This window comes from Hyla sarda, chromosome 4, assembly GCF_029499605.1.
Source record: "Hyla sarda isolate aHylSar1 chromosome 4, aHylSar1.hap1, whole genome shotgun sequence".
NCBI lineage: Eukaryota > Metazoa > Chordata > Amphibia > Anura > Hylidae > Hyla > Hyla sarda.
Window position 1 is genome coordinate 62120381 of NC_079192.1, and position 21271 is coordinate 62141651.

Below are 21271 nucleotides of genomic sequence, written 5' to 3' on the forward strand. Positions count from 1 at the left end.
TCACCACTGCAACGCCATATATTGGAGTTGTCTTGTTGATTTCTTCTTCTGTTTGTATTAAAAACTGAAAAACTCTTTTAAAAAAAACAATTATATAAAAAAATATATTTTTTTTTATTAGTATATAGTATGCATACAGTTAATAACAAACAGAATAATGTAATTGATATGCTAAAAATAATGATTAAAATACAGGGGGGATATTGGGGGGGGGGGGGGGGAGGAAAGTCCTGTATGAATGGCAAAAGATACAACACGGGGACCTGAGCTGCAGCATTTAAAAAGTGCAAGTGTATAAGAAGTGCAACAGGGAAATAATCAATGTGCAACAAGTGCTATAGTGCAACAGTAAAATACACACATGCAAGTGAGTCAGAATCAAAATATATAAAAAAAAAAAAGTACTAACGTGCCAACATAAAAACCAGTATAGCACAACTCCGACGCGTTTCGCCAGTAGTGACTTTATCTAGGAGTGATAAAGATAAAGCCGCACCTGGCCTTTAGGTGTAATTTACTAATCTGTTTTACTTTTTGGCACCAGTTGATTTAAAAAAAAAAATGTTTTCCAGCAAAGTACCCCTTTAATGTCCCCTGTGGAGTCACTGTAGGAAAATCGAACCCTTCCTGCTAGGTTTTCCTCTAGATTACATTTATTTCCTTGGAGTTTCAGCAAGACGACCCTTGACTATCTTGTAACTTACCCCTCTAAAATAGTCCAAAACAGAGAACCCCTTCAATATCACACCTTATGCATTTGATATCTTCAGAAGTTAATTTGTCCCAAACTGTAATATTTTCTTCTAGTGGTGTTATTATGGCACAAGAAAAGAAATTCTTCATTCAACCTTTAAAGACGTCAGAGCCTGGGGCACATGCTGTTTATGAGTATCAAGGCCAGGAGACACTAAAAACCTGCGGTGTGGATGACACAAGTCTCAATGAGACAATAATGACCAAGATAGACTTTTCAGGTACCAGTCAAGAGGTGAGATACAATTATCTATATATCTCATATATCTATCTATCTATCTATCTATCTCATATCTATCTATCTATCTCATATCTATCTATCTATCTATCTATCTATCTCAGTTATCTATCTCTCATATCTTCTTATCTATCTTTCATCGATCTCATATCTATCTATCTCTTATCTATATCTATCATCTCTCATATCTATCTATCTCATATCTATCTATTTATCTCATATCTATCTATCTCATATCTATCTACTATCTATATTATATCTATCTATCTATATATCTACCATCTATATATCTATTTGTAAATGTTATCTATTATAATGACATTAAAGTTCCTCTGCTTTCTCTTTATAGAAACAAGCATTCTTAAAGTCAAGAAAATACATCCAACTTTATATTGTAGCAGATAACTCTATGGTAAGATTGTAGTTATTATACAGTGGTCCCTCAACATACGATGGTAATTCGTTCCAAATGAGCCATCGTTTGTCGAATCCATCGTATGTTGAGGGATTCGTGCAATGTAAAGTATAGGAAGCTGTACTCACCTGTCCCTGCCGCTCCCGATGGTGACCCCGGCCTCCGCTGGGCTCTCCGCTGTCTTCTCCGGTCCTCTTCTGTCTTCCACAAGGCCTTACTGGGCCTGCGTAGCGACGTCATTACGCCGCTGCGTACGCCATTCCTATTGGATGACGTGCGCAGCAGCGTATTGACGTCATCGGAGAGGGCCGAGAAGACACCGGAAGGCCAGCACTGGACCCGGAGGGCACCCCCGAGCATCGTGGATGGGTAAGTAATACTTACCGCACCACACGGGGAACATTAAGCTGCTATCCGGCAGCAGCTTAAGCATTTGGCGCTGCCGGATAGCACTTAATGCGATGGCACCGACATAAAAAAGCATCGTATGTCGATGCTGACATCGACATGCGATGGCCTCTGAGAGGCCATCGTATGTCGATTTCATCATATGTCGGGGCCATCGTAGGTCTGGGGGGTCACTGTACTTGGGTTAATGTGTGGTCTGGGATCATAGCTGCACACCCGAGGGCTTAAAGAGGTATTCCGCCCATAGACATCTTGACTAAAGGGACTTTAGATTGTGTTCCTAATTACCTAACCTAAAAATGACACTTGATACATGCCTGGAGAAAATTGGGCCCCAAGGCCCATTTATTTAACAAAATATATTAAATATTTAACATTTTAAACAATATTAACAGTATACCAACTTAGAGAGGATCCCTAGAGGGAACTAAAAACCACTCTAACTTCCACCACATGCACTACCAAACACATTACCCATGACCGCAATCACCTGACCCACAGACACCCACTAGGTCATCTAGTGCATTTACCCAATTACTCCTGGGGCCCGGACCACCACCAGGAGGCCCATTTCATCCTGAGATACCACCTCCAAGGACCCTTTTCCTGCTATTCTCATAAAATCTCACACCAGGAAGAAAAAAGAGAGGGAGGGTGGGTGGGAACTTTCAGGTATGATCTTTACCGCCACTGAGATAACTCCTTCCCTAAGTAACCTCCTAGCCCCCACCCCTTGAACTATTTTGACCCCCCCCATTTCCCTCATCTCCAGTCCCGACTGACCACTACCTCACGCAAAGCAAACCCCCCCCCCCCCCCCCCGCCCATAAATGCATATTACCCACTGGAACAACTAAACCCCTTGTCAATGCACTATTCCGCTACGGGTTCCCCTCTGCTACATCTGCTTACATATTCCCTATCCAAAGAATAGGACATAAGATGTCTGATTGCGGGGGACCCCCCGCGATCTCCGTGCAGCACCTGCCATTCTGTGCCGGGTGTTGCTCCAGTCTCAGAAAAAGCTGGGTTTCCAGGACTGGAGACGTGACATCACACCACACTCCCTTGTGACGTCACGCCCCCTCCACTCATCGGAGGGGCCCTGATGGCTGGTCCTCCTCAGGACCCCCGCGATCAGATATCTTATCCCCAATACTTTGGATAGGAGATAAGATGTCTATGGGCAGAATACCCCTTTAAAATTTAGCTCTGGCTCCTCACATTCCTCTTGATAATCTGAGATGTTTCTGCACCTTGATCAGAGTCTCCTGTGGTAAATTCAGATGATTGGACATGAATTGAGAAGACACAGCCCTGTCTATAGGGTCTCACAGCTGACAATGTATATCAGAGCAAAAACCAAGCCCTGAGGTAGAAAAAACTGCCTGTAGAGCTCAGAGACACAGAGGATTGTGTTGAGGTACAGATCTGGAGAAGCGTGCAAAAAAAAGAAAACAACTAGGACTACTTGCTGAGCTGGTCACCCCACCAAACTAAATAATTTGGTGAGAAGAGCCTTGGTAAGAGAGATGACAAATAACTCAATAACCACACTGGCTCCAAAGATCTGAGTGCAGAGGGGAGAAACTTCCTGAAGGCCAAACTTCCCTGCAGGATTTCGCCTTTCTTTAAGCGCCTACAGAATTCTCAGACTGTAAGGAACAATATTCTCTGGTCTGATGAAAGAAAGAATTGAAGCCAAAATGTTCAAAGTGTCATGTCTGGAGGAGACCAAGCACCACTTATGTACCCAATACATCCCTACAGTGAAGCATGGTGGGGGCAGCATCATGCTGAGGGGATTGGGACATGGAGACTGGTCAGGGTTGAGGGGAAGCTAAATGAAACAAAGTCAAGATAGTGTTAATAGAAACCTGATCCAGAGCGCTCTGGGCCTCAGACTGGGCTGAATCTTCCAAAAAAAAAACAATGAGGGAGCTTTATTAAAACCTGTGGAGAGGAAGAGTGATTCAGTTGCCCATAGTAACCATTCAGATTGCTTATTTTATTATTCAGAGGCCTTGTTGAGAATGAAAGAAGTGATCTGATTGGTTGCTATGGGCAACCGGTCAACTTTTCCTCTGCACATGTTTTGATAAATCTCCCCCATTGACCCTAAGCACACAGACAAGACAACACAGAAATGGCTAAGGGACTGCTCTGTGAACGTCCATGAGAGAAATATCCTAGATTTAGTATTGATTTTTGTGATACTGATTTGTCACATATATATTGGAGCAATTGATATTTAGAGACCTGGCTTACAAATCTGGCTGTGGACAGTTTTTGTAAAAATATGTGTATTCTATATCAGGCTTCCTGCCCCTGTGGTATACTGTAACTAGCTGAGAATTCAGCCAACTCTTTGTGAAAGACTCCTGTGGGTGTAATAAGTGGGGTTATAGTCAAGAAGGTGTAGTAAGAGGGCGATAGTGTTGGCTGAAATCCTAGCTAGAGTGTACAACAGAAGCAGAAAGTCCAATACAGAATGCACACTAGAGCAATAAACAACAGAACAGACATTTGTATCAGAAACCGAAGGAAAGCCTGAGACTACAGAAAGGTAATAAAACAACTTTATTTCCCCCAAAAATGTTAATTTATGAGACAGTTTAAAATAAGTTTCATAGTCGGACAACCCCTTTAACAATCTGAGGAATCCTGTTGATGTTCTGCTCTTTTTCAGTACATTAGATTTAACCGAAGAGAAGACGTTATCAAGCAAAGGATATATGGCATTGTTAATTTTGTCAACCAGGTAAGTGAATGCAGTTATTTATATATAGAATGAAATGTCATACACTTGCGTTACCTATAGTGTACATCTGTACAGGGTAAAACTTTGAGGTGACCCGACCACCCAAATGGTATATTTTCCAACCATCTGACAACAGAACTTGGCTGCTCAGCCTTCAGCTAAGGGACAATGATCCTGAATATTTTAAAAGGAGTTCTCAAAATTAGATGTTGGCAACGATCAGAAGGCCCATAGAGGGTAAATGGAGCAGTGGCCATGCATGAGTGGCCTGCTCTGTTTATTTGGGGCTCCATTGTTGCTCCATTCTAGGGTCTGGTGGGGGGTTCAAGAGATCGGCCTCACACCTATCTGTAAGTTATTGTTTGACCTGTGCATAAGAAAAACTTGACCAAGTGAGAAGACCCCTTGAAGTAAAATCACTGGTGGTCCAGGCCCATCCATGTATTAGATGTGATTATATCTGTCCTCATCCTTAGGTGTATAAATCCCTAAATATTTTTGTGGCTCTAACTGGATTGGAAATTTGGAGCAATGGAGACCAGTTTCGGGTGGTTTCCTCCGCTAACAGAAACTTGGATAGCTTCTCTGCCTGGAGGAAGGATAGCTTGTTACCTCGGAAACCTCATGACAATGCTCAGTTATTAACGTAAGTTTTTACTGCGGATATTGAAAAATAAAAATTGTATAATTTTTTACTCTTGTGGACCCTTTACTGTTTTTGTGTTGCTTTAGAGTTATTTTATGTTGTATTTTTCTCTTAAAGAGTACCTGTCATCAACAAAAACTTTTAATATGTTGTTCATAATCATTAATGAAGAGATATTGTAATATATCTTCATTAAAAAATATTAATATGTATACCAGTTTTTTCATTTTACACTTTTGGCCACTAGGGGTCACTCTTCTATGCCTGGTCTGCAAGCAGCATCCTATGCTTTTCATAGTAAGTGTACAGCTTTTAGGACTAATGCTGAAGGGCTCTGGTCCTTCCACCGGAAGTTCAGTACTCTCAGCTCAGGACTCGCTCCTAAAAGCCTACACATGCCTCTCATATAACAGAGGCCAGTCACCTCCCCCTCCCCCCTGCTCTGTGTTCTCCCTGCCCCTCACCACACGTTATCTTATACATTGTATTATCTCACTGCACTCCCTGCTCTGTAACCCCCTCCCTGACATTCATCTTAATCACTGCCTCTGTAATTGCTCCCTCAGCCCCTGGTTCTCAGCATTGACTTTTTAGTGCAGAGACTCAGGAGAGAGAGAGGCAGGCTGCCGTCCCTCCCCTGTACTTAGTCTGTATGCACACTGCAGAGCAGTGTTTCCCAACCAGGGTGCCTCCAGCTGTTGCAAAACTACAACTCCCAGCATGCCCTGACAGCTGTTGGCTGTCTGGGCATGCTGGGAGTTGTAGTTTTGCAACAGCTGGAGGTGCCCTGGTTGGGAAACATTGTTGCAGAGGGAGAGCAGAATACAGGAAGACTGGCAGAAGCAGAGTCCCAGCCAGGCTTTATGTGACAGGTACTCTTTAAAAGCAAAGAGCTGCTTTGCAATCATCTGTGACAGGACAGCTCATCTCTATGTAACTGTCATCTGAGCTCCCACAATGCACTGCTCTTTGACAATAGGAGAACTAAATGAACCAATATGAACTGTAGATAGAACCAGATAAGGAAACATGTCATTCAGAATAAGCAGGAGCGAGTGGCAGCAGGAGTCGCAGCGAGAGGCCTGAGCTCCCTGAATCAGCTAGCGGTGTTGTCTCGACCAGCAACCCATCTGCTGTCATCGATTGGTTAACACGGTCATCCACTTCATCACAAGTGACATCTGACGCCCCCAGTCAACAGTCAGTGGGTTCCTCAGACACAACCCTCAGTTGGCATGGCCCGGGAGCAGTCCCTGTCCTCCCATTGCCTCTGTCCTATGCTTTCCCCTCCCCCACTGAAGTATCGTATGCTGTGGGTTCAGCTTCACTCTTCAGTGAGGACGATCTAATAGAGGACAGTCAGCAGCTACTGCCCAGCCAAAAAGTGGAGGAGACATCCGCTGCTTCCTCCACTAGGCGGGCAAGTAGTGATGAGGAGAGTTGCATGGAAGGTGGTGTTACGAGCGTTCAGGCTCCTGAAGCAGACATTGTTGAGGAACCTGAGGAGGACATCAGTGACGTGAAGACACTACTCGATTATGATGAAGCCGATAGCACTTGGGAGCCGGGTAAAGAAGGGGCTTCATAATCATCAGGAGAAAAGGGTTGCAGGTTGCCCGTGAGGCAGCAGCTGAGCCAACAAGGTGGTAGCATGGTTGGCAGTCAGCATGGTGGCAGAAGTGGAAAGTCTGGAGCCTAACGTGCCCGAGGTAGACCACCTGTTTCGCAGCAGCCTACCTGCATGGGAGGTAGTGGAACATGGGTTCCTGGAGTCAGAAGCAGTAAATCAGTGCGGACTGTTGGTGGGAAAATCAGCTACTCGGCAGTGTGGCAGTTTTTCATCAAGCATCCGGAGGATGTTAATGTTATGTGGAACGCACGGCAGCACCAACATGTGGAGCTGTAACTATGATCAGGGACAATACATGTCCTTTACGGCCCACTGGGTGAATGTGGTTCCTGCACAGCCACAACATTAACTTGGACAGGTCAAGCCTCTTCCGCCTCCACGATCTCAGGCCGTTGGTCCTGTGACAGTGTGCGACTCCGCCTCCTCATCCTTCACTGTGTCCTCAGCCTCCAATGCACAGACAAGTCTCAGTGCCCCTCCAGCATACCATGTGTGCGGGGCACGGCGGTGTCACACTGTTCTTCACATGGTTTGCCTTTGCGAACTGAGTCACACAGGGGAGGAACTGCTAAAAGTCATTCTTCAAGAAATGGAATCATGGCTTACTCCATGAAAACTGGAAATGGGAACCATGGTGACCGACAACGGGAAGAACATCTTGTCTGCGCTGCAACAAGGAAGCCTTAGACATGCGCCCTGCATGTCACACGTGTTCAATCTGGTTGTCAAGCGGTTCCTAAAGTGTTTTCCCCCCCCCCATCTGCAAGATATCCGAACAATGGGAAGGAAACTTTGCATGTAGTTCAGCCACCTTTCTTGAGCTGCAGCGTCAGAACGGTATACCCCAACATAGTCTGATTTGCGATGTTTCCAGACATTGGAATTCCACCCTCCATATGTTGGACCGACTATACGAACAGAGAAAAGCCATCACCGATTTCTTGATGATTCAAGCGGATAAGGGAACTCCCCTGTGTAACGTCAATGTCAACCAGTGGCAGCTCATATGTGACACCTGCCGTTTGATCAGTCCCTTTGAGGAAGCCACATTATTAGTCAGTTGCCAGGATTACGGGATGAACAATATAATTTCACTGCTTCATCTACTACAACACATGTTGGAAACGATGGCTGGTCAGGGCACTGGAGACGTGGCGCCTACATCTCACGGCCACATGTGGGGGCTGAACTGGAGGACAGGAGGATGAGGGGGAGGAGCACAGTGGAGAACAGTTTAGGTTTCGCGAGATGGGCGGTTTATGTAGTCATCTGACAGAAGAGGAGGAGCAGGAGCAGCTAGAGGAGTTAGAGGGTTTTGAGGAAGGCGAGACATAGGGCCCAGACCCACCGTGGCAGTATGCAGTGGAGATGGAGGCAGGGAGTCCCTCCGAGTCACTTGCACAAATGGCACGATGCATGCTAAGTTGCTTGCGTGGTGACCGCTGAATTGTCACCATTCGGCAGTGGGATGACTTCTGGCTCTCCACCTTATTGGACCCTCTCTACCGGCACAAATTGGGGGCCTTTTTTATACCCACTGTGAGGGAGGACAAACTGACCTACTACAGAGACATTCCACGTAGTCAGTTGGCCAATGTTTATCTGCGCCATCAGCCATCCTCTCGCAGGTCTGACTCGGGGGACCCTCTGCCCTCACCTTCCACTGCTGGGGAGGGGAGGGGTGGCAGGAGGACTACCAGCTCCATCAGCAGCAGCCTGAGTCTACAGTCGCTGATGAGTAGCTTTCTTCACCCGCATAGTGGAGCAACTCATCAGCAGCAGGTAGACCTGGAGCAGAACCTGAACCAGCAGGTGGTGGCATACCTTGACATGACCATGCCAACACACCTTCAAGATCCGCTGGAATTCTTGGCAGCCAAACTTGATTTGTGGCCGCAACTGGCAGAGTTTGCCCTGGAAAAGCTGTCCTGCCTGCCCAGTAGTGTGCCATTAGAGCAGGTGTTTAGTGCTGCGGGGGTCAGTCACCCCAAGGAGGACTCGTCTGTCCAAGAAAAATTTGGAGATACTGACCTTTTGTGAAGATGAATCAGGCAGGATTTCCACCCACCAATGCCAGATGCCTGAGTAGATTGACCATTGTGCCACACCAAGACTTCACAAATATGGATAGTGCAAAACCTATTTAGGTTGCTGCTCCCCAGTTTAAAAAAACATTCCCCCGCATCAGACCACAACTATGGAGGATATGCATTAGCTAAAACTTAACTTTTCTTAAGATAAAATATATGGACCCCAATATATTTTATAGCTAAGAAAAGGAAAGGTGAGCAAAAAACCCCATGTGCCACCTACACAACCAAGTATTGATGTGATGCAAAGACCTCTAAAAGGTGAAAGGGAACAATATATGGTACCTTGTAACAGGTAGGGGTAAAAACTTCCCCTGTAAGGCCCTAGTCTCGCACTATTAATTCCCTTCATGGCAAGTGTTACTCGCCCTAAAAAGGGCGGCTCCACACGGGAACCTCTCATTATTTCCACCTACAAATACTGCCATTTCCCAGGGTTTTTAGGTGGAAATAGAGTTTACTATGAAGGCAATTAATAAAGCTAGAGTAGGGCCATACAGGGGACGTTTTTAACCCCACCTGCTACAATGGACTACGTTGTTCCCTTCCACCTTTTCGAGGAAAGTGTTACTCGTCTTAAAAAGGGCGGCCCCACACAGGAACCAATCCTTATTTCCCCCTAAAAACCCTGGAAAATGGCAGTGTTTGTAGGGGGAAATAGGGAACAGTTCCTGTGTGGGGCCGCCCTTTTTAGGGCGAGTAACACTTGCTAAGAAAATAATTAATAGTGCAAGAGTAGGGCCTTACAGGGGAAGTTTTTACCCCCACCAGTTACAATGGACCATACATTGTTCCCTTCCACCTTTTAGAGGTCTGTCACATTAATACTTGGTGGTGTAGGTGGCAAATGTTGTTTATTGCACACCTTTCCTTTTTGTTTGATTTTAAAAAAACAAATGTGGGTCCATATATTTTATCCTAACAATATTATTAAAAGTTACATTTTACGTAATGCATATCCTCAATACTTACTTGTGTACAGTAACACTTTTACAAAAGAGATCGTTTTCTTCTGCCTACCTGCCGCAGCTACTATTCTGATCTTGCCACCTGCCTGATGCCACACATCTGATGCCAAATTCTTTTTTTTTTGTCACCCACCGTCGCCACCGGGTACTGGTATTGCCACCCTACACACCACTCTGTCACCGGGTCACTTTCAGAACTCCTGATGCTGCTGCCACCTCCATTCTACCACCATATGTTCTTCTCGTGCTGATGCCACCTCCATGCTGGGTCATTCAGCCATTATATGGTCTCCTCATGCTTCTGACACCTCCAAGCTGTGTCATTCAGCCACTATATGTTCTCCTCATGCTGCCGCCAACTCCAGGCTGTGTCATTAAACCAATATATGGTTTCCTCATGCTGCCACCAACTCCAGGCTGTGTCATTCAGCCACTATAGGTTCTCCTCATGCTGCCGCAAACTCCAAGCTGTGTCATTCAGCCACTATATGCTGCCGCCAACTCCAGGCTGTGTCATTCAGCCACTATGTGGTCTCCTCATGCTGCCATCACCTCCACACTGTGTCATTCAGCCACTATTTGTTCTCTTCATGCTGCCGCCACCTCCAGGCTGTCATTCAGCCACTATATGGTCTTCTCATGCTGCCATCACCTCCACGCTGTGTCATTTAGGCACTATATGGTCTCCCCATGCTGCCGCCACCTCTACGCTGTGTCATTCAGCCACTATATGTTCTCCTCATGCTGCCGTCAACTCCAGGCTGTGTCATTCAGCCACCATAGGGTCTCCTCATGCTGTCGCCACCTCCACGCTGTCTCATATGCTGCCGCCAACTCCAGGCTGTATCATTCAGCCACTATGTGGTCTCCTCATGCTGCCGTCAACTCCAGGCTGCGTTATTCAGCCACTATATGCTGCCGCCAATTCCAGGCTGTGTCATTCAGCCACTATGTGGTCTTCTCATACTGGCGCCAACTCCAGGCTGTGTTCAGCCACTATATGTTCTCCTAATGCTGCTGCCACCTCCGCTGTTTCATTTAGCCACTATATGGTCTCCTCATACTGATGCCACCTCCAGGCTCTGTCATTGTGCCGCTCTGCGACAGTGATTCTAATAGTGAAGCCTCTAATCTGCATGTCATACTGAATAACAGTATTATTTCACTTACCCAGAGCATACCCTATGCGTGTTACAGCAAGGCAAAGTGTTCTACACCCCTATTGAGGCTCTCTGTAGGCCAGAAATAGCCATTTTTAATAGCGGACCGAATAAAACATTTTGGGAAAATTCTGCAAATCTGCTGAATCAAATTTTTCAAAAATGTGCTCATCTCTAGTGACAACTGTTGTCCACCTTGTGTTTATCAGGAACACTGACTTTGATGGCAGCACTATAGGACTTGCATGGATTAGCACATTCTGTAGTACAACCCATTCTTCTGGAGTGGTACAGGTAAGACATTTATTATTTGGAAAGCAGTCATGAAACAGCCATTTATAAATCTTCGTTTGTTGGACTTTTTCCAAAATCTAAATGAGTAATAATGGTAAAAATACATGTAATATATTTATAATGTATGTATAATTCCAGGGAGTCTAGTATGGAGAACGAATGAGTAGGTCCCAGTATAGTTTATTTAGTGTGTTCATAATATAGGTATAATACCTGGGCGTCTAGTATGGGAAATGAATCAGAAGTCCATGACTTCTACAAATGTTCAGAACCCTGTGATGCCAGGCAGGAGATCGGCCGGTGATCAGACACTTATGCCTTATCCGGTTGGGTATAAGATGTTATGTACCAAAGGTTCCCTTTAAGGTTAGGGACCATAATCCTACTAACCCTAACCTTAAGATAAGGTTAGGCTTACATTGTCTTAGTGTTAAAGAGCTTTGATACAGTTAGAAATAGTCCAAGGAGACTTCAAAGTGTCATGTAAGACTTTTCAGGGCAATCGGGGCATTTTTAAGACAAATCCAAATCAAATTAGACTCTTATCTCTAGAAAGCAATTATCTTTGGCATCCAACGCTGATAATAAGGAGACCAAATTCTTTTGTGCCCAACTGGAATATTATTACTCATAATAAGAATCAATGTTACAGACTTGCAGTTTACAATATTATGTTCTTAGGATCACACTGCTGAATTTATTGGCGTAGGTGCAACTCTTGCCCATGAAATGGGGCACAACTTGGGAATGAACCACGATGATAACTGCCAATGCCAGGCTGAATCTTGCATTATGGCTCCAACTTTAAGGTGAGTGAACTAAATAAATGAGAAAACAGATGTCTATATTACATATTAATTTGTTGTTTCCACACAACAGGGCTAACTTCTCTATGCAGCTTTTTCACAATTGGTGTAAAACAAACACTTAACTTCCAATTCAAACAGATTTTGCACTGACAGAACAGATGCAGAACACTCTGCTGCTGAATTATAATTAATACAGTATATATGTGTGGTCCTATACCCACCTGTGTTGTCCCCTCACAGAGGTCTTCACCTAACACCTACTATCTCTAAAATGGCTGCTAAAGCTACCTGCATATGCTTTTTAGTGACATCCCCCTATACTGTCTCCTGATATGGTATTTCCTGAGGTCATGTGACCCTTCCTCCTTCTCCTTTTTGTCATGTGTTATTTTAGCAGCTCACCACTCAAAGTTAGAGTTTTAGCCGAACCAAGCTTTTAGGAACAATCTGTCAGTTCTACGGGTTCTGTTCATTCATATCTACTTAGAATATTATTTATAGTAATTGCATATGTAGAGCTAAGGCTTCATGCTATTACTGGTGTCACATGTCGAATCCTGTCTCAAGTTGCTGGATATGGAGATGAAGGACTTCTTTAAAAATCTTACAATAAAAGAAAATAGGTCAAATAGTAATATTTACTGAGGAAATACCTTAGGAAAAAGTACAAGCTTGTCTTAGGAAGTGGCAGAAGTGGGGGTGCAAAGGACAGCAAGGATGTGAGAAGGTTAAGTGCAGAGATGAGATTGGACCAGACAGAGCAGTAGTTGTATGTGCGGTGTTATTGGTACATTTAAGGTTGGTTTGGCCCACTAGAGTACCATACAATTATCTTGTGGTCTTATACAGTGTTCAGACAGTAGGCCCACTTCACATTAATTGTTCAAATCAGGAAAACTTACTTCTGTAACTGCACCTCTCTCTTCCCAGTGTTATAACTCCAAGAACCTTCAGTATCTGCAGTCAGCAAGACTATCAGAAATTTATCTTGGAACACATGCCTCTATGTATGAAGGACAAGCCACACATGAATGAAATCCAGTCTCCTTCTGTGTGCGGCAACAAATTTACAGAGAGAGGTGAAGAATGTGACTGCGGCACTGTAGAGGTAACTAAGTCTTTTTCTCCCCATTGTCAGCTCCTATAGCTCAGAGTTTAGAGTATATTTTGCTATGTTAGCTATGGCTTACGTGAAATTTAAATAGAGAGTTTGGGCATCATGATGTAGTCTTCTCTTCTATAAAATAATTATGAAATCATCACACTTAAGAGGATAGTCGACCATCTATTAGCATGTGTGCCGTGATTTCTCCATTCACTGGCCATGACACTGAGTTGATATGCCTTTCTTAAAATAAAAATGTTAAAGGGGTACTCCATTTGCCCGCGTTCGGAAGCAAATGTTCCGAACGCTGTTTTCGCGCTGCAGGGGTTGGCGACGCCCCTCGTGACATCACGGCCATGCCCCCTCAATGTAAGTCTATGGGAGGGGGCGTGACGTCTGTCAAGCCCCCTCCCATAGACTTGCATTGGGGGGGCGTTACAGTGACATCATGAGGGGCGTGGCTGACCTTGCCCCTACCCCCCAGCGCGAAAACAGCGTTCAGAACATTTACTTCCGAACGCTGGCTAATGGTGTATCCCTTTAACTCTGTAAAGCTGCTCTGTGGCATGATGCGTTACCATTATCATCTAGAAAAAGTGACATCATCAGCAAACCTATGTACTTCTGTGATCATTGGTGGTCATGGCCGTCATAAAGTCCCAATGCCTATATTCTGTAAAAATGTTGGGTATAGGAGTAACCATCTACCTTTTTACCATTGCAGGAATGTACTGACAAATGTTGTGATGCTGCCACTTGCAAACTGAAAGAAAGTGCCCAGTGTGCAGAAGGTGAATGCTGCTCAGACTGTAAGGTGAGTGATATTTCGGATGTATTCTATATTGTTTGACTGCAGGACATTTGATGTTCCAACTGCACATTTGTGAACAGGAAAGCTACATCGAGCCATGTATTTTGCCTATACTAGCCACAGCAGGCATAATGTAGAAATACATACCAACCATTCACTTGAATGCCACCCATGTAATTCATAGATCGGACACATTTACAAGAACAGAAGCTACTCCTGCACAAAATCTCTCCATTCTGGCTCTCAAAAAAGTCCTAAGTAGGAGACCCCCTCTTTTCCTTCATAAAGAGCTCTTTTTGTTAGACAACTTATTTTACTCTGGCGCTAAGGCATCTTATCCCCTATACAAAAGATAGGGGATAAGATGCCTGATCGCGGGGGTCCCGCCGCTGGGGACCCCCGTGATCTTGTATGCAGCACCCTGTTATAATCAATCCCCGAAGCATGTTCGCTCCGGGTCTGATTACTGGCGATCACGGGGGCCGGAGCATTGTGACGTCATGGCCCCGCCCCTGTGTGACGTCACGCTCCGCCCCCTCAATGCAAGGCCTATGGTAGGGGGCGTCACAGCTGTCAAGCCCCCTCCCATAGGCTTGCATTGAGGGGGCGGAGCATGACATCACACGGGGCGGGGACGTGACGTCACAATGCTCCGGTCCCCGTGATCGCCAGTAATCAGACCCGGAGCGAACATGCTCCGGGGATTGATTATAATGGGGTGCTGCATACAAGATCACGGGGGTCCCCAGCGGCGTGACTCCCGCGATCAAGCATCTTATCCCTTATCCTTTGGATAGGGGATAAGATGTCTTAGCGCCGGAGTACCCCTTTAAGATGATAGAGGAGACCCAGAGCGTCGATGACAACATTTATGAAACATAATTAAAATTTGTGTTGTCTGAAGAAAAATATCAGTGCAAAAAAAAAATTCCAATCTAAATCAGCTAAACAGAAATGTTCATAAATGTAACGTGAATAATATTTTAATTTCTGGCTTAATGACTGTTTCCACCGGCAGCTGAAGTCTGCAGGTATTGTGTGCAGACCTGCCAAAGACGACTGTGACTTGTCCGATATGTGTGATGGGAAATCGCCCAACTGTCCCTCTGATGGCTTCCGGCTGAACGGATCTCCTTGCAAGGACAGCGAGGGGTATTGCTATAATGGGAAATGTCCTACCCTTAGGAGCCAGTGTGAAACTTACTGGGGAGCAGGTAAACATAAAACCTCAACTTCACAATGGTTTGACCCAGATGACTGTGGGTACAACCCAACCTGTTCTGGGCCTAGTAAGGAAATCTTAATTACATTTGTGGTGGCCCAGTATGGGAGATGTTGCCCTGTACCCTTGCTGTCCTGTCAGGCAGCCTCCTTCAGTGTCCCCAGGGCCCCTTTCACCTGTTTCCCCCCCCTGTACATATGTTCTGCAGTGTATTGTATTATAAAATGTGTTGTATCTTTAAGAGTTATGTCATGTGATTGTTACCCAGGAGGTATTAGTGACCAGGTGATCCCAAGAGTGACCTATGGGCTCCCTGCTAGTCTCCCCCATATAAGCCCTTGGTGGAGCTTCTCTCTCTTCTCTCTCTTGCTTCCTGCTGAGGTCCAGTGCAGTCGTGTCTAGTGTGAGTGTCCAGAGTGTTGGAGACCTCAAAGTCAAGTCCTGCAGCCACCATCAAGTAAAGTAAGATAAAGTCACAGCTTTATGAGTCAAGTCAAGTCAGTCCCTGTCATCTGTCAAGTCAGCGTGGTCTGCATTCAATTGTCCAGTCCTACTACAAGTCTCAGCAAGCCCTTAAGGTCTCTGCATCACTGGTCACCTCCTTGGGCCCTGGCTGAACTATATAGACTTTACCATCTGTCTAACGTAGTCCGTAACCTTGGCGTCGGAGTCTTTAATGCCCTCGTGCCTAGCCCAGGATCCTGTAGTATATCTTCGGATGGTTTTGGAGGCTAAACCTGGCATCATGAATACAAGGGGTTAATGCCATCTGCCCCTAGGGTAACAACATCTGCCCAGCAGAGTTGGAGAAAATCTAAACCTGACCATATTACTTAACTAATACTTATAGGGGTACTCCGGTGGAAAACAATACATTTTTCATATCAACTGGTGCCAGAAAGTTAAACAGATTTGTAAATTACTTCTATATAAAAATCTTAATCCTTCCAGTACTCCAGAGGAAGTGTAAGAACTCGAATTGTTAACCCTCCCTGAGGTTTGGCTTGCTTCTGTGTATTGGTACCTCGCTTACTATTTGTTGCTAAACGGGGCTATCTAACTACGAATTCAGTGTGTGTGTTTAGTTTTATTTTCTGTTACTTTTGTGTGCTTCCAGCTGTTCCCGACATCTACAGTTTTATATTTTATTATTTTGACTCCATCAGTCCCTGCACGTAGTTAGGAAGGGACCATTCTTGTGGTTGTGGACCCTTGTTTAGGACGGCTATGCAAGTAGGCAGGGACAGTGGATGTGTGCAAGTTTAGTGCTGCACTTTATCCCTGCCCAATGTGACAGGAAGTAGTGTAGTTCTGTCTGACCACAGTGCTCTCTGCTGACACCTCGGTCCATGTCAGGAACTGTCCGAAGCAGGATAGGTTTGCTATGGGGATATGCTCCTACTCTGGACAGTTCCTGACATAGACAGAGGTGTCAGCACAGAGCACTGTTGTCAGACTGGAAAGAAATACACAACTTTCTCTGGAGCATACAGCAGCTGATAAGTACTGGAAGGATTAAGATTTTTTAATTGAAGTAATTTACAACAGGACATATACATATATATATATATATATATATATATATATATATATATATATATTACATTTTTGTAAATTTTTTTAATGTAATTAGTAGTCCCTACTCACTATAAATTAGCAGGGTAAACAGTAAACAAGGTGTACAGTATGTACCTTTTTAGGGTCTATTCACACGTATCCTGCGTAGATCTGATGCGCATGATTTGTAACTGCCGATTAGAATGCGTATTCTATGCTGCAGATCTGCTTCAGCAGATTTTATTATCCCTTAAAGTCAATGGGCAGCAAAAATATGCACGTGTGAACGAGCCTTTAGAAGGTAAATTGCCTTTTATATCCCATAATGTTTCCTTCCCGAATTGTGCTCATCTTTCAACTTGTGTCTTATCTATATCCTAGGATCTGTGCCAGCTGATAATTCCTGCTATACAACTAGCAGAAGTTATTGCCCCCAGTCGAGGTATGTGCCATCTGAGGATTATAAGGACATCATAAATCCTAGTATATGCTGTAACTTTTTTTAAACAAAGTTCTCTATATTTTCAGGTATGGGGAATGTAGCGTTTTGTATTGTTCTGGAGGTAGTCGTGTACCCATAAATCAACAACTTGGCTACTGCACTTACGGTAACTGTAAAACTATTAGACCAGAAGTATTGGTGGAAAGTGGAACAAAGTGTGGAGATGGGAAAGTAAGTTTTCTAGATACTAATACTAATTCTAAGGTATGAAGACGTGGTCATCACTGTGATCCATTTTTCCCTTAAATCGGCCCAAACCCGCTGTATAAAGGCGTACTCCGCCCCTAGACATCTTTTTCTCTATCCAAAGGATAGGGGATAAGATGTCTATCTTGGGGGTCCTGCTGATGGGAACCCCGCAATCTCTGTGCAGCCCTCATCGTTCGTTTAGAATGTTGGGTGCCGGCAGCGGGGTCGTGACTTCAAGTAGAGAAAACCGACTTGGTTGCACATCCACAATTTGTATTTTGATCTACTTGCTTCTCAGCATAAATTCAAAAGCTAACAGGTTGTTAGTATACATTTCGATCAAAAAGTACAAGTCCACTCGCCATGTCAGGGCCACCTATTTAGAGTGGGTCCCTAACATCCCTAGCATAAAATGGCATAGCACTGGGTGGCGACCACCACCGCCGCAACACCAGTGCCCACAGGAGGAACGACCCACTGGCAGAGCGGCCCCAATGCCACTCAAACCAGTCCCTGGGCTGCGCCCCCCACAGACACAGTGCCACGGAAGCAATGGACGCGGCACAGCACCACACCAGTGTGAACAAGGTGTAAAAGCACACTTACCATGCTCTCCCAGTCAGACTGGGAGGCTGCCAGAAATGAAAGGGCCCTGAGCAGCTTCCTACTCATTTATATAGGGTTGGGCTCAGGGGGTGGGGCAGAGTGCAGACCAAGTAACAACAGCAAAAAGAGAAGGGGATAGAAGACACAATGTGAATTCAAGTAGAGAAAACAGACATGGTCGCACATCTACATTTTGTATTTTGATCTAATTGCTTCTCAGCATAAATTCAAAAACTAAAAAGGTTATTAGTATACATTTTGATCAAAAAGTACAAGCCCACTCGCCACGTCAAGGCCACCTATTTAGAGTGGGTCCCTAACTTCCCTAGCATAAAATGGCGTAGTACTGGGTGGCAACCACCACCACTGCAACACTAGTGCCCACAGGGGGAACGACCCACTGGCAGAGCAGCCCCAGTGGGTCGCTTGGAGCTTGTTCCGGATGCTTGGAGCAGGCGGCGGGGGTCGTGATGTCACACCACGCCCCTCATGACGTCACACTACGCCCCCTCAATGTAAGTCTATGGGAGGGGGCGTGGAGACTGCCATGCCCCCTCCAAAAGACTTGGATTGAGGGGGCATGGTGTGATGTCACGAAGGGACGACCCCCGCCACCTGCTCCAAACGTTCGGAACAAAATATTCCAAACGATGGGGCAGCGGAGTACCCCTTTAAACATTTAGTTAATATAACTTTTCTGTCTTCCTGTTGTCACCACAAAGGGGAGCTAAGACTCTGCTCATGTCACCATCATAGTTTCATTATGACGGAAATCATAACGGCAGTGTGGACCAGTCAAACGATAGACACCAATGGTTCCCAACAGACCTCAATGACTTATAATGGCGTTTGCCAAGTTCTATCATAGTTTCCACCATGTTCATGAAAAGGCTAGCCCTGCACATGTCACAAATTGAATAGAGACTCTGGGGGTAGTGTGAACACAGCCTAAAGAGTTTTATTGTTGAGTTTAATGTATAAAATGTATGAAGCAAAGTTTTGCTCACACGCTGATGGTCGAAATATGGCAGAACTGCAATCGTAGTATATGCCAGATAGGTCATAACCAGAAAAATACAGAAAGTAGCACATAGAAGAGCCACATGCAGAATACTGATAAGTCCCCATACTATGAAGTTGTGTGTCAACGTATGTTTCTCCATACAATGCTGTGTTTCTAAGTGGGAACAGCACTATAGTGTGGTACCTGGTGGAGAAGGCCACACTTTTGTTCTCATACTGTAAAAATGTACTGTATTCCAGTGAATACCTCTTTTTTTTTCATATCAACTGGCTCCAGAAAGTTAAACAGATTTGTAAATTACTTCTATTAAAAAATCTTAATCCTACCAGTACTTATCAGCTGCTGAAGTTGACTTGTTCTTTTCTGTCTGACAACAGTGCTCTCTGCTGACACCTGTGTCTGTCTCAGGAACTGTCCAGAGTAGGAGCAAATCCCCATAGCAAACCTCTCCTGCTCTGGACAGTTCCTGAGATAGACAGAGGTGTCAGCAGAGAGCACTGTTGTCAGACAGAAAACAACAACTCAACTTCAGCAGCTAATAAGTACTGGTAGGATTAAGATTTTTTTAATAGAAGTAATTTACAAATTTGTTTGACTTTCTGGAGCCAGCTGATGAAAAAATAGTTTTTCCACTGTAGTACCCCTTTAAGCTAAGTTTACAACTGACACCACCATGTACTTATGGAGCCCATTGACTTAAATGGGGTCCATCAGGGATCTGGTATTTTATCGTAGCTGACCGTTCTGATGGATTCGCCCACCAGAGCTCCATTATATCTCTGCAGAATGATAATTTTTTCCATTTTATTGCAAAATACATGGTATATATATATATATATATATATATATATATATATATATATATATAGGTTACAGTGTATGAAGTGGACTAATGAATGTTAGATTGGAGTTTTTATTTATTTATTTTTTTATCCCTAACACAGAACAATTTGTCATCTCCTAGGTGTGTACAAATCAGAGATGCATTGCAACTCCAGAACTTATCAAAGCTGAGGCCTGCGCTACCAAGTGCAGGGGACATTCGGTGAGGCACGATTGTATATGCTTGTTCTTTATCCCAAGATTAAAATTTATCCCCTAGACTAGTGTTTCTCAACCAGTGTGCCTCCAGCTGTTGCAAAACTACAACTTCTAGACAGGTTTTGATAAATCTCCCCCATTGTGTATAAAGGAGACACCTCTATCACTATCCCAAACACCACTACACGTGGATGCACCAACTGGAGTAGTGTTCCCTAGTTTACGGCCCTCCAGCTGTTGCAAACTAGAACTCCAATTGTTGGCAGCATTGCACTGTTAGGTCATGCTGGGAGTTGTAGTTTTGCAACAGCTGGAGAGACACTGGTTGGGAAATCCTGCACAAATGGTTCTAAGGCAGTGTTTTCCAAACAGTGTGTCTCCAGCTGCTGCAAAACTACAACTCCCAGAATGCCTGGACAGTCCAGGCATGCTGGGAGTTGTAGCTTTGCAACAGCTGGAGGCACACTGGTTGGGAAATCCTGCCCTAGCCACAGGATATAGGATAACTAGCTTATGGCTGAGGGTCCAACTTGTAACACTCTCACTGATCAGGATCAGTGCTGATCTCATTCCTCCTAAGCCCAGTGGGCCTTACCATCTGCCCATGCTTTCTATTAACTTTATTCCTCTCACAGGTTTGTAATGAAGCATTTCAGTGCCAATGTGAGGAAGGCTGGGCACCACCCAACTGTGACACCAGGACTGGCAATAGTAAGTACAACATTGTTAAATATATATCATATAGGAAAAAGGGCAGACATAGAAAGCAGAAGACCCCTGTGTAAGAACATCATATGGGCCCTTCGCTCCCCAATAGCTCAGCATAAAGCCATCCCTTAGTTCCCTACAGAAATCTACCATTAAATTAATTCTTCTTTGTAGTCGCACTTACCGTGGGGTACTACAGGGGTACTACAATGGAAAACAAATGTTTTCAAATCAATTGGAGCCAAAAAGTTTTTTTGTTAATCTTTCCATTACTCATCAGCTGCTGCTGTATGCTCCAGAGGAAGTTGTGTAGTTCTTTTCTGTTTGACCACAG

General features: G+C 44.5%; 2 protein-coding genes across 9 annotated transcripts in view; one reads left to right on the forward strand and one right to left on the reverse strand.

Annotated features, from left to right (window-relative positions):
- Nucleotides 1–21271, forward strand: part of LOC130368010 (zinc metalloproteinase-disintegrin-like crotastatin) — an 83759-nt gene that overhangs the window by 41620 nt on the left and 20868 nt on the right. For all 8 annotated transcript variants that reach the window (XM_056571168.1, XM_056571161.1, XM_056571165.1 and 5 more), the window contains exons 6-18: nt 808–988; nt 1341–1403; nt 4504–4575; nt 5052–5221; nt 11279–11363; nt 12045–12172; nt 13103–13280; nt 14002–14091; nt 15107–15302; nt 17249–17309; nt 17396–17540; nt 20153–20233; nt 20865–20940. In XM_056571168.1, the coding sequence (XP_056427143.1) occupies nt 808–988; nt 1341–1403; nt 4504–4575; nt 5052–5221; nt 11279–11363; nt 12045–12172; nt 13103–13280; nt 14002–14091; nt 15107–15302; nt 17249–17309; nt 17396–17540; nt 20153–20233; nt 20865–20940 (1526 nt within the window). The remainder of the gene's footprint in view (nt 1–807; nt 989–1340; nt 1404–4503; nt 4576–5051; nt 5222–11278; nt 11364–12044; nt 12173–13102; nt 13281–14001; nt 14092–15106; nt 15303–17248; nt 17310–17395; nt 17541–20152; nt 20234–20864; nt 20941–21271) is intronic.
- The window catches only part of LOC130368012 (zinc metalloproteinase-disintegrin-like crotastatin), a 76495-nt gene continuing 67272 nt past the window's right edge, over nt 12049–21271 (reverse strand). Inside the window, exon 15 of the mRNA XM_056571169.1 lies at nt 12049–12181. The gene's annotated coding sequence lies outside the window, so the exon portion shown is untranslated. The remainder of the gene's footprint in view (nt 12182–21271) is intronic.